The following is a 15965-nucleotide window of genomic DNA, read 5'->3' as shown; positions in this document are numbered from 1 at the left end:
GTATCAAATCGATCTATCGCACTTGTCTATTCAAAATTGGCGTGTTTTAGTTTCTTCGCGAATCCCGCAAAGCAGAATATTTGATCGATCAAACACAATACCGGGTACGGTATAGCAACCACGATTCTTCCTGTATCTAGTCCTTACTAATCTTTCTTCCATCTCCAACCATCGAAACAATCTCTAGCAAACGAGATCACCTTTCAATGACTTCAAAGAAAATTGCATTGAAATATGTCACGATGTCTCGTTCCACGGTGTTCGATCAGCGTCACCGCAGTTTCTCGACATGGCAATAACATGGAAATGGACGAACAAACACACGCGTAAATACACGCGTAAACACACACAGACACACACACACACACACACACACAGAGGCCCTTCTCTTTTTGACCAGAGTACCGTCTGTCATAACTAACTAGAGCACGTATTGTACGCTTCTCTTATTTATGCACAGTTTTCCTGGTTTCTCCCGGCTTCGTATGCACACGAAGGGAGGGTCGCCAGTGGCCTTTGTCGAATACCAAGACGTTCGCTACGCGGCCCAGGCGATGGCCACTCTCCAAGGATCCTTTCTCCTCTCCTCCGACCGGGGAGCAATACGAATCGAATATGCAAAGTCAAAAATGGCCGAGGTGGGCTTTACAAATCTCTGGATCGAAGTAGGTTTCATTTTATGCTACGCTAGCCGCTACAGACATCCTGTACACATCCCGACGAAAACGCAGCGACCCTGTGCGACACATCCTTTACGTTATCTCGAATTTTATCTCGATTTTTGTCAAGATATTTCCCTTATCTCCACTCCTTATCTCGTTGATCAACGACACCCTTGCGATCATCGCGAATATTCTCTTGCATTTTCTCTTTCGTTCGTATCCCGCTATTTTCCTTTTCGTCCTTACGATTTCCAACCGAGGGCTAGGTATCGGGAATTTTTTTATGGGCCATCGATGTCCCTTCGGTCGATCCTCGTCTGTCACTCGATACCGTTTCGTTCTCCTCTCTCCATCGCAGCACCACTTTTCTTTTTTACGATCTCGTTTTACCATTCGATCCATCAACGAAAAACCATCGAAGATTCCAATGAAACTGCACGAAGCACAGATCTGCGTTTTCGTTGCCGGACATTGTAGTATTACCGTGGGGAGTTGGACGAAATGCCTCTGAAAAGAACGAGGATCTTGTCGCTACTTTTGCTCCCTCTCCACTTTTATAAAGTAGGAACCATCGAGACAGGCTTGACCGGATGTGTCACTGTTGCCTCCATTTGCTCTCCTGTCACGCATTTTACGGTGACCTGGTAATCATGGCAGAATTGGAAACGGGATGGTTTTTTGAACGAAAGCAAGTTTAAGAGCACAGAGTAAATTTCCCGCGCGTAGCGCTTCGGTTCTTGAGAGTAAAGGCAATCGTCGTATCGTAGATGAAAGCGAGCTTCCCTTGTATTTTCTCTTTTCTGTGTTTATCTCTCCTTACGTACTCCTTCGTTCTAATTAAATACAAAAATAATTCTCTATACGGAGCGACTCACGAAAGAGAACTTATCATAGAGAACTTCGATACGTATATCGTGCTATGTATAAGACGTTTTAAACTTTCGTTAACGTTATAATAAAACACGACTGTCGTGATCGCATTGGTCAATTTTTTGATCAATCTGCCAATGTACGTGAAAGTTACAAATTATTTACCCTAATCATATATATTCGGCAAAAAAATTAGTATACATCACGACCAACCGTCTTAAACGCATAAGATGAAGATTTCCTTCAAAACTTACCAACATAATTATAATAATCGCGTGTCATTCTAATGAAATTTCAAAACGTTTTATATAACACACGCGATATACATTCAAAGATATCGACGAGCGTCCCAGCGCTTCCCATATTAAAACCTATTTTAGTAGATTATCTTTCTCGAAGACACCTGCTGTTCAAGACGCGATAAAAACGTAATAAAAATGTACTCTGTTCTCTTCGATCACCTTCTTTCAGGAGGAATCATCCCTTTCCAGATGATGCTATTTCAGTGTCAACCCGTACATCAATAGCATAACAGCACGTAATGACATTTGTAAATATTTTTCCACTTTCCCGATAATTCTCAGGGGCATTTTACCACAGCTCCCTACAGTACAGTGGCCTCAGCGATAGACTCGCAATCGATTAGCTCACAGTTCGATTTCGATCGATCTTTAGATCGACCTTGTCGGTAAGACACGTCGCACGATGTCTCCTGGCAGTAGAAAACGCGCGACGATCGATCGGGCGTAAATCCCTCGATCACGATCGATGGCCGGACGCATCGTGAGCTAGCTGAGTCCACTAGTATCGCCAATTGCCAATTATTATTTGCCGCTAATCGCCTATGGATCGTGCACAACTTGCCGATCTCTAACTTTTTCTTCCACATTCTGCTTTTTGTTCTTTCCTTTGTTTTTTCTTTTTCTTCTTTTCTCTGTCTTTCTTGACTCTGTTCGACGTTTGCTCTTCGAGGTTATTGGATCGCCTCTACGCTGATTCGTTTGTCGTATCCTTGGTTTTGTTCCCTTTTTACGTTGTCGTTTTTATTTGGAAGATTTTAATCGACCTATTCGACATACTGATATAACGCGCAGTACCTTTTTACTTCTAAATTTAACTATATACTTTGAACGTTTTAAGTTCTTTAAGTCTAAGAACGTTCGATCCTTCGGACTATTTCATTGATCGAAGAAGTTTTTCGAACGAAACTTATTCTGTTTCGATGAGAATATCTTATAGCGATTCTACGTGGCCTTCGATGATTTTGCATGATCTACATAGTTTCAGAATTAATTGTATACGTACTTGGAATAAAGCTGAAAAAGTAACGCTGTTTATAAAATAGTATTACAACAATGCTATTATATTAATCACATCATAGCAGTGTTACTCTACAAACAGTATTGCGATAACGCTAAATACAATGCTATTTAAACAAACTTGAAAATAGTATTATATTAAAAAGGAAAAATACAAACATCGTCTCCTGATAAGATATTTTATTCAAAACAGATTAAATTCAATTTTAATGATTTTCTCAAACAGAAAATATGAGAAAATTGTAATAGGAAACTCTATCATTTTCACGTCCTTCGTTTCCCGTTGTCGATTTTCGTTCCGGTTCCGCTCGGTCTTTCGCTGTGTTGCTTGAGACGCATAGTACTTACTCGTTCATTTTTGCTCCGTCCTCTTGTCTGTTTTACATTCCTCTTTTTTTGTGTTTTCTTCCCTGAACGTGGTCTTTTGATATGCGACACCCTTGCACCGTATCCCGCCGCGCTTTTCGTAGAGATCTTGTTGCTGGAGATTCTCGGGGGAAGGTCGGATAACTGTGAAACGATGACTAATTGCAAAAGAATAACCAGACAGGTGAATTCTATTAACAAGAACTAAGAAAAATACACGTACGATATGAATACATGTTTAGATTTTCTTGTAAAGTTATTGTAATTTTAAGATAGCCGTAAGATCGTGAAATATTTTTAATATGGATAAAGTTCGTTAGAATAGGACAACTTTAACGCTTTTAAACCTTCTTTAGGTACGAATATTTTCAGATTATCGCGATATTGCAATATATCCCCGTTATGAAGAAACAACGACGGTATGGAATTTTATTACAAAAAATTGTGAAACACCTACATATGAAAATAAATAATTAACGTGAATATATATCCTCGTAATAGTAATAAAACAGGAAATTATTTAAATTCGTTCTAATATGAGAAAGAAATACATGTTAGAAAAACATTTTTTAACATTGTTGTAAAAATATCCAGCGTAAATATTCGATTATTAAACGTCGTTCCACTTCGCTGGTACTAATTATTTAATCATTATTTATTCTCGTAATCGTTATGGAAAAGATAAATACGAGAGACGTAAAGACTGCGTATTTCAATTTGTATTCGTAAAGATAAATTGCTTGAGTAATCGAATGGAGCAAGTGGAAACTACGAGTGGAATCGGTGATCGCAAAGAATCTACGCGTGGCACGCTTCTAAAGCAAAGTATCGTACATCATCGTGGTCTTACAATAAATTCTCGTATCATCGTGGAAGACGTATAGCATCCGGATTGCTCGCGATCTCTTTTCTGTTTTCTTTGCTCTCTACGACCCTAATTTAACAGCATTCACGACATAGAGATCGTTTATAACTCGAAACAAAAATATTAACCATTTTTCTTGCCAATCGTACTTACAATTACTTACAGTTCTTGATACTTGATATTTCTTACTTTTTAATAGGGAAACAAATTTAATAAACATTTAGTTAGGAACAAATTTTATTTCGACAATTTGTACACGAACAATTCTACTTTATACGTATTAGTCAACCATCCAAATTAGAGCGATAAGATACCAGAATTAAAGACAAAATGCTATATCGCAAATACGTCATCGTTAGAAACTTGTGAAACGAAATCTAGAGCTTTCCTTTTAAATTGTTCGTTAAATTGTATGAAATCATTTCATCGTAAACTTCTAGGTAACGCAAATTCTAAATAACGCAAGTGCAAAGAACAAAATTACCCTGTAATTGTCTTAACCGGAGCTAGCTAACGTACGGCGTAATATACGAGAACTAGAACTAGAACGGCATCCAACCAACAATGCCAAAAATATAGGTCGCGGAAGCAACGCATCATCCTCGCGAAAATACGATTCGATCGAGCGAGACCGAGTCTCTTGTCTAAAAAAGCAGGCCAGTTTGCCCGACCTTCCCCTCGGTGAAATTAGGGAGATCGATAGAGAATCTGCTTGGGGGCTGGGCAACAACGTTGCAACGAAACGCGTCGTCGTTAATTCATCTCGCCTAAAACCGGAACGGAGACGCCTTCGAAGCGGCGCGACCAAGACGGACGTGGCTGCTGAAGGAATATCCGACGCGTTAGAATCACTTTCTCGCTCCTTGTCTCTGTCTCCCTTGCTATATACAGTCGGCGACAGAAATAAGTGGACAGACAGTTATCGATAAAGTTCGATCGAACTGGTGCTAGCTTTATACAGGCTGAGTCATAAATACATGTCCGTATTTCAAGAAGGTTGAATTTACGCGTTAAAATAAGTAAAAAAACGTCTTATGCCCTCGGACGATCAACGATATCGTCGATATTTCAAGGTTCTCAACATCGTTGCGATTTGTCGATAAATATCAACGATCATGATGCAGTGACAATATATATCGATCCATCTAGTCGAGCAAGTATCGACGATATATATGGACAGTCCGAAGGAACCCCTGGTTCTTCGATAGTAGTGGCTGATTGATAAAAATATTCGAATTTTTCGCCTCGTTTCCTGCTTACGATAAGAACATTCTTTAATAGCATCTTTGCAAACAGGTAGAGCGAAGACAAATCCTTTAGGTTTCTGTTTCTGGGTTATTTAAGATCTATCGTGTATTCAACGTAAACGAACAATGCAGGTAAACGATCTACGAGAAACGATATAAAATGGATTCGAGAGTGTTCGATGAATACCTGACATTTTCGAGCGAGTACGAAACTCGATGCAAAGGAAGCTCAACACGTTGAAACGTATTGCGATGCATCGACACCCAGGTTCCACGATACAACTTACGATATACGTAGATGCGTATCGGTATCAAAACCAACTCGTATCGATGCATGAATCTGCTTCTCGAATATAATTCCGTAGGAAATAAATTTCCTTCCGAAAGGAATCCCTGGGGAATCTTCGAGAAGGCTCCTAATTTATTTCGAGGGTTCAAGAAGGTTCGGGAATCGTCGGGAAACTTCGATAATAGCAGTGAAATTGCGGTACTAAATTTTAAATCTTCGTAACTCTTTCCGGTGGCTAAAATCTTGGCGCTGCTGAGCGCATCAACTTCTGCACTAACCGCGTCTCTTGTTGTTGTACTTTGTTTTTCGATTAAACGAACTTTATCCAACAGATGTCGAAGAGCAGAATCATCCGTACATAAATATTTTCTACGTAATCGTTCGGTTCACTTTTACTTCTTTTAATGGCGCGTATTTAAAAAATCTCTTTCACTCGATTAACCACTTTTTCGTCCATTTCTTTGTAATCTTCGTCTACCTCTCGTCAATCAGAATAATGTTAGAGTTGACATTTTGAAACACGCGTTTCGACGTTGGTATCGGATCACTGACTGAGAAGGATCGATAACGCGGAAATAAATAGAAACTGATGCAGAATTCGTGAAATATAAGCGTCGCAACGTTCGCAGCATGTTTCAACGTGTAGCGTGGGCTTTAGGGCAGGCGGTAGCGTGTGTCGATGCACAACGCATCGCTCGCAAACCGAGGTATGTAGGACATACGTATATTCGTAAGACATTTTTTACTTACTTCAGTGTGCACATTCGTCCATTGAAGTACGAGCATGCATTTATGACTCGCCCTCTGTATCTTCGTAGTAAATAAATTATTTAACAAGTAACCGAAATTAATAACATTTTTGCGTAAACAAGCCGGATTTAACGAAACTCGATCGATAGCTATTTCCACTGTCTCGTCCACTTATTTTTATACGCGACCGTAAATCTCCGTCCGTCTCTGTCCTTTCTCCGTGATTTCGACGTGAATTAAAAGCGACGCGACCGTCCTGTATCTTCTTTCGTTCCTTCCTCCACGACCAAGGATCCCCGAAAGCTGCCGTTGAAAAAGAAAGATGAAAAAAGAGAAAAAAGAGAGTGCTTTTCAGTCCGGATGCAGCCACGGCCTAACGAGGTACGTAGATTACTCAATGGCAAGGCGTCTCTTCTTCGTCAACCGTGGAAAGAGGCTCACGAGGGCGCAAAGGGATGAAATGTAGGTTGTCTCTTGCTTTCGTTCCGCGGGACAATGACGGATTCGTTAAAACGCGACGACCAACAGCTTCGTGGTGAATCGGTAAACTTGTCGCGCGACCTCTCGAAAACCGGATGTTCGACGAGCGTTTATTTCTGTTCGTTTTCGTAGCCGCGATCATAGCTGACTACGACCACTAACAGCCACGATTAACGGGTTTTCTTCGATTTGTCGATTTTGCGATTGTCGATTCAGACGTAAGGATACGAGCAAGGTTGTTTCACGGTAATTGAATTGTGCACGGTGCTTTGGAGAAAGGATCGGAAGTTTTTGAAAGAAAAGAGACGATTCGTGGAGGACATTGATAAGGTGTTGCGACGAAGATGTTTTACACGTGTGATCGTAGAGCGGACAAATTGTTTAGTTACCTGTGGATACATCGTGATATGGGAAAACGAAGCAGAATTTTTTGGTTAATTTCCGAACGTATTCTAAATAGAATTGATTACACGCAAATATGTAACGTCGTATCAGCCACGTAAAATGATTTCTTTTTCTGTAAACGTAGCACGATATAATATTCTTCCTTTTTAAGAAAATCGACTGAACTAACTGATTTTTGTTCTATTTTTTATCGTAGAATTTCTATTTCCACGTAATTTCTGACTAAATTATTGAATTTATAACGTCTATTCGTAATAGAATATTTGAAATTACCGCATATGTATGCGTATTATATCAGTGACTTAGATATTTCAATTTATAATCTGCATATTTTCAATTGCATTTACAAAGAGTTTGTACAGATGATAAGAGGATTTATTATTAAAAAAAAGACGAATCTGTCAGGTAAATTTTAAATAACCTTTCCCTTCGAATCGTTCCACGTTTGTCTTATAAACCAGAAAATTAAAACGGAAACTAATAAACGTCTACGTACAAAACCTTATTCGTCAAGAAACTTTCTATATGTATGCGCGTATGAAATTTCAAAGTTCCACCTATCAACGTGGATTCAACGTATATTTCGATAAGAAAGAATACAAATTCGTGCAAGTTTAAATAAAAAAAATGTATTTTCCCAGCTAAACCGCACCATCGAACAAGACCGTAAAAAATGTACGACCTTCTCTTTCCAAAGCACCTTGGCATATTGTACCTATAACCGGAAAGAAAGAAATAATGGAAAAATATCTCAAGTAATAGAAATTGGTCGATTTCGGAGAATAACGGTTTGATTTTACTTTGGCGATTTTGGAAAACGCATGCGCGATCGGCCTCCGAACAATCCTTCTCGCGGCTGTAAATCAGCGAGAGGTATCGCGGACAAAAACCGTGAAAGCGGCGGAATGGAGACAAACGAGGCGCGATGAACGGCCGAGCGAACGCTCATTTCATACTTGGTTCATCCGTTCCGATTTCACGTCGAACGAACGCCGACAACAATTTCGTGTCCCGTCCTACTCGTTCTTCTTTTATTTTCTCTATCTCTCTTTTGCTTTTCACGAACGATTTAGAACGATAGGGCGCGGAGTAAGCAGAACTTGTACTATTTCCGTTCGTGCTTGATTTTACCGTCTCTTATCGGCTTAAACTCGTTGTTGGTACTCGTTGAAAGTATTATTTTATTTTAATCCTCCTTTAAAGCATAGCCATATTTATATTCGTGGAACAAATAGATTTCGTTTATTCGATATTTTGAAGATTAACCCTTGGATAGTAACGTTGGCTTGTAGACGACTATAATAATTTATGTTGGATCGATAAAGTTTGCTTCGTACTTTAAAGTTAAATGAAATAAAAAATTCGAAGATCAAGCTATAAATCGTTGCGGTCTGAAATGGCTTAACGATACCAGTCGAGAGTTAATCGTAAGATGGAGATTTAATCTTATTCGATCCTTTAGAGATCGGTTAAGGAAAATCTACCAAAAGATCGAGCTTTAGGTAATATCTATGGAATATTTGGAGTGCGTTGATTGGTCAATTTATCCATGTGCCTTTCTCGCGTTCTCTCTGTGGACGTACTTTAATTAAATTCATGATGCTTGCAGGGATCAAAGAGAGAAGAAAACGGGCAACCTTAAGATCGACATCAACGGCATGTAAGAGGAACGAGGGAAGACCATGCGTGCTTACACCCCGGAATGCAACGATAATCAAGAGACCCGGATTCAGTTGTTTGCGCAATGGTAACGAAGAAAACATCGACAAACAACGAATCCACGACAAACGATTCAGCAGGTTTCCAGAGCAAATCGACCGAGTTGCTCGAGAAATCGTTGCGAAGACGGAAGAGGCGATATGCCAGCGCAGGAATAATCACGGGAAACCGAGAAAGAAAAGAAACTAAAATGGGGTGGGAATATATCGAAAGGAAGAGAAAGTAAAAAGCACGTGCGACAAAAATGAAAAAAACAGAAAAACAGAGTAACAGAAATAGAAACAAGAAAGTAAGCATTCGCGTACACGCAATAAAAAAAAAAAAAATACGGGGAAAGATACAAAGAAACACGCATATAGAGGAAGAAAATGAGAAAGATCAGGAATTAACGAAAGACAAGGCAGGGGTGTGTCCGCGTGTGTATGGTTCGAGCCTTGTCTCGCGAAAATCAGCACCGCGACAAGTAGGGGAAAGAGAGAAACGAAGAATAAACAGAACAAAAAAAAAAAAGAATTCTTATAAATTGCGCGGAGCAACGGCGTTTTAGATTCGCGACTCGCGGGGGGCCCAAAATAATCGCGTATATATGATATTCCTAGGTATATATATTTTTTAACGACTTAACTTATCGATCTATTTCGATTAGCCGTGTACTACCTTGTCTATTTATTTTCCACCGAGTCTTGATTGCGATCAACGACGACGACGAAGCGAGAGACACGAATAGAAGAAAAGAAAAAAAAAATACGAAAAAAGAAAAAAGATGAAACGAGAAGAATACACGAGAAGGAAAGAGACACGATACATACACACACACACACACACACACACACACACACGCGCGCACAGTACACGCGAGAAAACGAGACGGAAGAATCATCGCGTCGGTGCGAACTCGCGCGAAACGTCGTAACGCTCTAGCGAATTTCTACGCAGAGGCGGTCGCACGTTGCGATTTCGACACTCGTGACACCATTTTCTTTCGCGTATACGCATCTACACGCATACACAGATACACGAACAACATACGTATATACATACGTTAGATACATACATACAGAGAGAGAAGAGAGAAGCGTAAAAGCAGGAAGGCACTGTTCAAGTCACACGCGCACGCATATATATAAATAATTGTTCACACGTACACGGAGGAACATACAGAGTCCACAGTGGCGAAAGATTCTTTTAGGAAAATCGAGCCCCGCGCTGTTTTCGAGCAAATTGTTTTGGAAGAGGAAAGAGAAATGAAACGGGTTGGAAATTTATTGTATAATGCACGTTGATGCAATTACTCCCGGAGAGACAGAGTAGTTTTGTTGTAGCACGCTCTCTTTAACCTGTTAACTGGATCGTTTGTTGAAACGAACGTAAACGTTTGGAAAGATATTCCCCATCTATTCGAACGTTGAGAGAATGAATTTCTATTTTGCTGTTTCGTATAGAAAAAATTGATAAGTGTAATAGAAACGAAGGAGAGTATAGAAAACGAATATCTATTTTACTTTTTTAAGGTAATGAGAGAAAAACGACGGGGATAGAATAGCGAAGAAACAGTTTGATATTTTAACGAACAGCAACGAACGGTATCGTTTTAACTCCTTGACTCACGGCGTTCGTCCATATTCGTGAGATTGTGATGCGTGAGACAAAGGTTAGGATGTTTTCTCGATCGAGAAAATCGAGGACCACGAAAACGCGAAAAGTCGCAAGACGATTCGACTAAAGTATGCAGCGGAACGATTATGTCGGAATGAAAAGCAAATAAGAAAAGTTAAACATACCTGTAAGCATAAGTAAAAAGAATGGCGAAGCATGGAGTTAAAGCAAAGTACTTATATATATACATATATATATACATATATATTTTTTAAAATACAAGAAAAAGTAAGTTCATTCGTATGGAAAGCAACTTGTTCGTGAAAGTAAAAGACCGAATTATATATTTCCTAATTATCGAAGATTTTGAAAAGCAACCGATCCAGCCGATCGCCAGTTAACAGATTAAAAGTGATGCAGCCAGAGAAAACTCGAGAGAAATCCTATCCTAGTATCTATAAATAACTGAAGAAGCGTATGTATGGATATGCCGATTCGACTCGTAACGCATTCGTTACATCTCTGTTTCGTACGAGAATTGCCAGCAAACTCGAATCGCGTCCATTAATCCCGGGACGATGTAATTCGACGGAGGCGTGACTCGTCTCGTGTCACGTAACTCGCGTGCTCGCGATCCACGATCCACGATCCGAGGGATTCGCGTGGAGAACAACGTCCGACGAAGAAGAGAACGAAACTGAAACGAAAGAGCGAAGGCAAGCGCGGTGGCTCGTAGACGAAATTGCATAATATAGAGATACAAAAGAGACGAAGACGAGTACATCAAGCTTAATACCAAAGGTGCCCTAAGAAGCGTGTATTTATGTTTTATCATTGGCGCGTCGCGAAAAGGCGAGCATATACATTTAATTATGTATCTTGTTAAGGAGAGTCTAATATCCTAGACGAGAGTGGCGATGAACGACAAGCGTGAATCGGACAAGCGTGAGTGGAAACGAAGAGAGAAAATACGAATATAGAAATAGCGTGTCAGTGTGAGAAAGAGGGAATGGTATGAACGAATGGTCGATAGAATGATTGTGTTAATTTACGTAATAATCTTATACATATACATAACGAATGCGAACATATCATAGGATTAAGCAGTAGAGGGAAGAAAGTTAAAGTTCTCGTAATAAGGATAAAAAGAAAAAAAAGTAACTTTTAAAACGATCTGTCTTTGTAGTGGCGCGGATAGACAGAAACGAGGATACGAAGGTGGTGTGTGCCCTGCGTGCTAGATACGACGGCCAACTCGGCACGTAATTTGCCCAAGTGCCTTCCCGTTGGTCGAGTCATGCTGTAATTCGTACCGTGTATTATTCGTCTTGTCCCGATTTCAAACGTCGAACTCCCCCCTCTCCCTATTCTCCCGTAAATCCATATTACGTATTGTACGTATACCATACGCATTAAAGTACGAAAAGAGAACAAAAAAAAAAGACAAAAAAAAAGAAAAGGAGAGAAAAAAAGGATGGAAGGAATAGTCGCGCAGAGTCCTGAATTACAGGAAGACGCTTCTTCAAATTAAAAACTCTTAACTGATCCAAAGCTGTTCGAGCCTGCCTGATAGTTTTCTATCGCCTCGTCGTTTTCTACTTAGACTTTTTTCCTCGAAGGACGGAGAGCTGCCGCATCGACGCGTGTTCCTCTAATTAATATTTCTCTGCTCGACGATCGTCCCGTTGATAGAATCCGCGTTAACTATCCCGTACAAAATGGCTTGAGAAAGGATAAGCGGAAAGAGAAGGAAGGAAAAATTTCGCCGGGATACGGTAAACGAGAAAGACTATTTAAAGAAAAAAGCGAGAGAAAACGATCGAGAAAGTTCATCAACGGTGATCGAAAGAATACTCCTCTGTATAGCGCGATGGAAAGAATGGCATATTTTTCTCGTAGATTCCTCGAATTTTATCGCCCGAACGGCTTCCCGAGTCGATCGACAGCTTCTTTTCTCAGAGTTCACAGCCAATCATCGTGCTGATTAAATATGATCCTCGTCGAACAACCACTGGGCATTTATTATACGCATCCGCAATTAATAGTGGCGAGTGGTGATTAAGTGGTGTAAAGGTGTAATAGAGAGTGGTAGAGAGTGTTAACCGAACCGTGTGCACGTCAATGGCGAGAAATTACGATGAAAGCGAAGAATTCATCGTCGGTGAAGCTAATTCACACTGTGGAACGGCTAATTTCACGATTGGCGTTCAAAAGACACTTCGTCAGCGACATGAGCCGACCGTCGTAATTGCTCTCGAGCGTCAGAACGCTCCTTTATTTTTCTATTTTCCATGAAAACACGAGCCGAGAAGAAAAGAAAAGCACACTCCGAGGGGAGGAAAAACGAGAGTGTTGCGCACAGTTTTATTCCGTGCACGATTGTATTCGCGTCGAGACGAGAGTTACGGATGTCTTCTCGCGATCGTGCCTGAATCGCTTGTTTGAAAAATGACGAAGTAACTGAAAATCTCGTTGCTCGATGAAGATGTATCTTTCGGAAAAAAAAATCTATTTGTAGTTCGTTTCTGATGATTTTTAGAGAGATTTAGGATTTTTCGATCCTATATATAAAGGAATCGAATTTCCACGAATCATTCTAGAACCTTTATGTTTGACCAATTTCTTTCTAAAATTAGCTAATATGTATATACTATTAAGAAAATTCTACTTAATTATATATTATAATAACCACTACCATCGTCGAAATTCCATTAACGAATTATACGAAGAGTCATATATTTCATTATATACAAAATTATTATATGAATTGCTATTCGTGCTATTCTAACATCGACGCAACACGACCAAATCGAATTATCAGGACAATTATTTGTTATAACTTATAACTTAGGAAAGTAGCTTGACCGCGACAAATTTTCCTCTTTTTACTCAATTTTTGCCGGACAAGCAGTGTCGTTTAAAGGTCCAGGCGGAACAAACCGCCTTTCTATCTGGCTTTCTTACCACGAAATAAAAATCTGCCTGACCTGAAAGAAGAACTTGGCCGGTCCGTTTGCAGAGAACTGGACCGTCGCAAAAATTCAGAGCGAGACGAGGTGTCCCTTGACGCTGGAAACGGTAAACGCAGCTCGTCGGGCAACGAGATCACTCAGGAAGAAGTGTGTCAGTAAACTGAAGGCTCGGTGAAACAATCGAAAATGGAACAGGCAACTTTTAAAATCGGCTCGAAGCTTTCGACGATGCCGCGATGATTTCGAATTCTAAGGAAACATGTCGCTGAATCGAAGATGGAACGAAAAACAAGGAGAAAGAGAGAGAGAGAGAGAGACAGAGAAACGAAAGTATGCAACGCGAGGTTTCAGGGTTGTCACTTTTCTGATACATATCGTTAGATCGTTAAGAGCTTACCGAGCAGGTCGTTTAAAGATAGATAATTGTCCTGGAAAGCGTTTACTCGTCGTTCATTGTGAAAATGAAGCAAAAAGAAACGGGTATTTTCATCCAGCGTTCTTTCGTCTTTTATCAATTTTTTCAAAAAGGAAAGGAAAAGTGAATGGACACAAAAGAGAAATTAATTCCTTTCGCTCGTTGGTGAATGCATATTTTAATATTATTTTTGCTGTAAATATAACTATAAAATCGGAGACAGAGAGATTCAACGATGCATGAAACAAAATCTTCACAGGAAAAAGGAATAAAGATAGGATAAATTCTTCGTTCTCGTCTTTGTCTTTAAAAACTTGTTCTGAGAAGATTAATTAACGCGTGTATCAGCTACAGGGATACTTATTAATATCGTTTGATCTACCTTAAAGCGTAGAAGCATTAAAACTTCCGTTTACGAAAAAAATCTCACAAAACGATTTCACGAAGATCGAGAGAACGTTTCAAAAATGAAGGAAAGGCCGTTTTCATACCGTTACGAGAGATGGTAGTGCAATTATCCTGGAAAGTAATCCGTATGAAATTGGCCAGAAATTTGGCTCTGAATGGACGACTTCGGTAAACGCTCTCCGGATGATTGTTAGTGCAACAAAAAAAAAAGCAAAAAAGAAAAAACAAAAAAGTGTGTAAACCGCTTGAATCCGTGAACTCGTCGATCCATGAACATATCACCGAATTTCTGACTCGTTAGAGTATCGTCGATGTATATATACATATATACATATACATATATATATTCATTATAGATGGTGACTGAATAATTTTTTTCCTGATAGTCGGTATAGAAAAATGTGAAAAAGGTTTTATCGAATCTCCTCGGATGCTCTCTTTAGTGTGTCTTGGACTATATATATATATATATATATATATATATATGAATATAATAAATTTATTAAAACAAATTGTTTTACATTGGTAGCGGGGAAGCGTGGTTTCAAAGGTAAAAGGAGTTAGTCAATTCGTCTGTGCAAGCGTTCCCTTTTAAACGAGAGTCATCGTGATTTTAAGGAAAACACGGAGAAAAAATAAAACGAGAGACACGCATTATGTGATCTTCGGAAACGACGGAAAGTATAGCCTAAGTTGTAAAATCCATGCGAGGCCTTACATTTGCGAATTCGGAGAGAGCGACGACGCAAAAAAGAAAAAGGAAAAAGAGAGGAGAAGTATGAAACGGCACAGATTCGTTTGCCCTTTGTTATAATCGTTATCATAATTAATTTATTAGAAAAGGAAAGGAGCAAAGTGGGTGGCAAGAAATGGGAATTAAATCGAGTATCTTCGATTCCCAAGAAAAAATGATCCCCAAAGAAAATGGTTCTTCTTCGTCATCTTGTACTTTTTCTTCTTCTTCTTCTTCTTCTTCTTCTTCTTCTTCTTCTTCTTCTTCTTCTTCTTCTTCTTCTTCTTGGGGGAATCGTTCGTCGTCATCGATCTTTCTTTCGAGTCTTCATCAGGTCCCATTAGATCCGCGGATTATTGAATCGAGCGTAATTCGAACTGAATCGCGAACCGTGACTACCGACGTGGAAAAAAGAGGAAAACGAAGGCTCTGGAATGCCTTTCCCAGGGCAACGTATTCGCTTGACCTTAACGTAACATATCATTTTACAATTAAAAAAAAAAAATAATAGTTGTACTGCCCAAGATAGAGAGTGAATGAACGTGATCTGCGTATATATGTGTGCGTAAGTGTTATTAACCGTAACGTGTGAGTGTTGAACAATTTCTAGCTAATTAGAACGACGATCCACGCGATTCCACGCGTCCGTATTTCGGCCCGAAAAAGCAAAGTAATATCGTACAACAAACGCGTGAAACTGAACACACCAAAATACACAAGAAGCTATTACTCGTGTGAACTCGCGTTTATCGTCGACGTCGCGCGTGACGACGCAACGTTTTGTCGTCGACAAATTTTCATTCGAACCTCACTCTATTAAGAAAAAAAAAGAAAAAAAAATAGGAGAAACATAAGAATTGCGACGGCGC

General features: G+C 39.6%; 1 protein-coding gene across 6 annotated transcripts in view; it reads left to right on the top strand.

Moving 5' to 3' along the window:
* The window catches only part of LOC126916743 (protein couch potato-like), a 179344-nt gene extending 169289 nt beyond the window's left edge, over window positions 1-10055 (top strand). For 4 of the 6 annotated variants that reach the window (XM_050722870.1, XM_050722862.1, XM_050722846.1 and 1 more), the window contains 2 exons: window positions 461-665; window positions 8863-10055. In XM_050722870.1, coding sequence (XP_050578827.1) covers window positions 461-665; window positions 8863-8895 — 238 coding nt within the window. In that variant the 3' untranslated portion in view covers window positions 8896-10055. The remainder of the gene's footprint in view (window positions 1-460; window positions 666-8862) is intronic. The other 2 variants (XM_050722855.1, XM_050722880.1) reach the window with 2 other exon arrangements.
* Window positions 10056-15965: the final 5910 nt, after the last annotated feature.

The sequence above is a fragment of the Bombus affinis genome, chromosome 1 (genome assembly GCF_024516045.1).
Source record: "Bombus affinis isolate iyBomAffi1 chromosome 1, iyBomAffi1.2, whole genome shotgun sequence".
In the NCBI taxonomy this organism is placed as follows: domain Eukaryota; kingdom Metazoa; phylum Arthropoda; class Insecta; order Hymenoptera; family Apidae; genus Bombus; species Bombus affinis.
The sequence above is the reverse complement of the archived record's forward strand: the minus strand, read 5'-3'. Positions and strand labels throughout refer to the sequence as shown.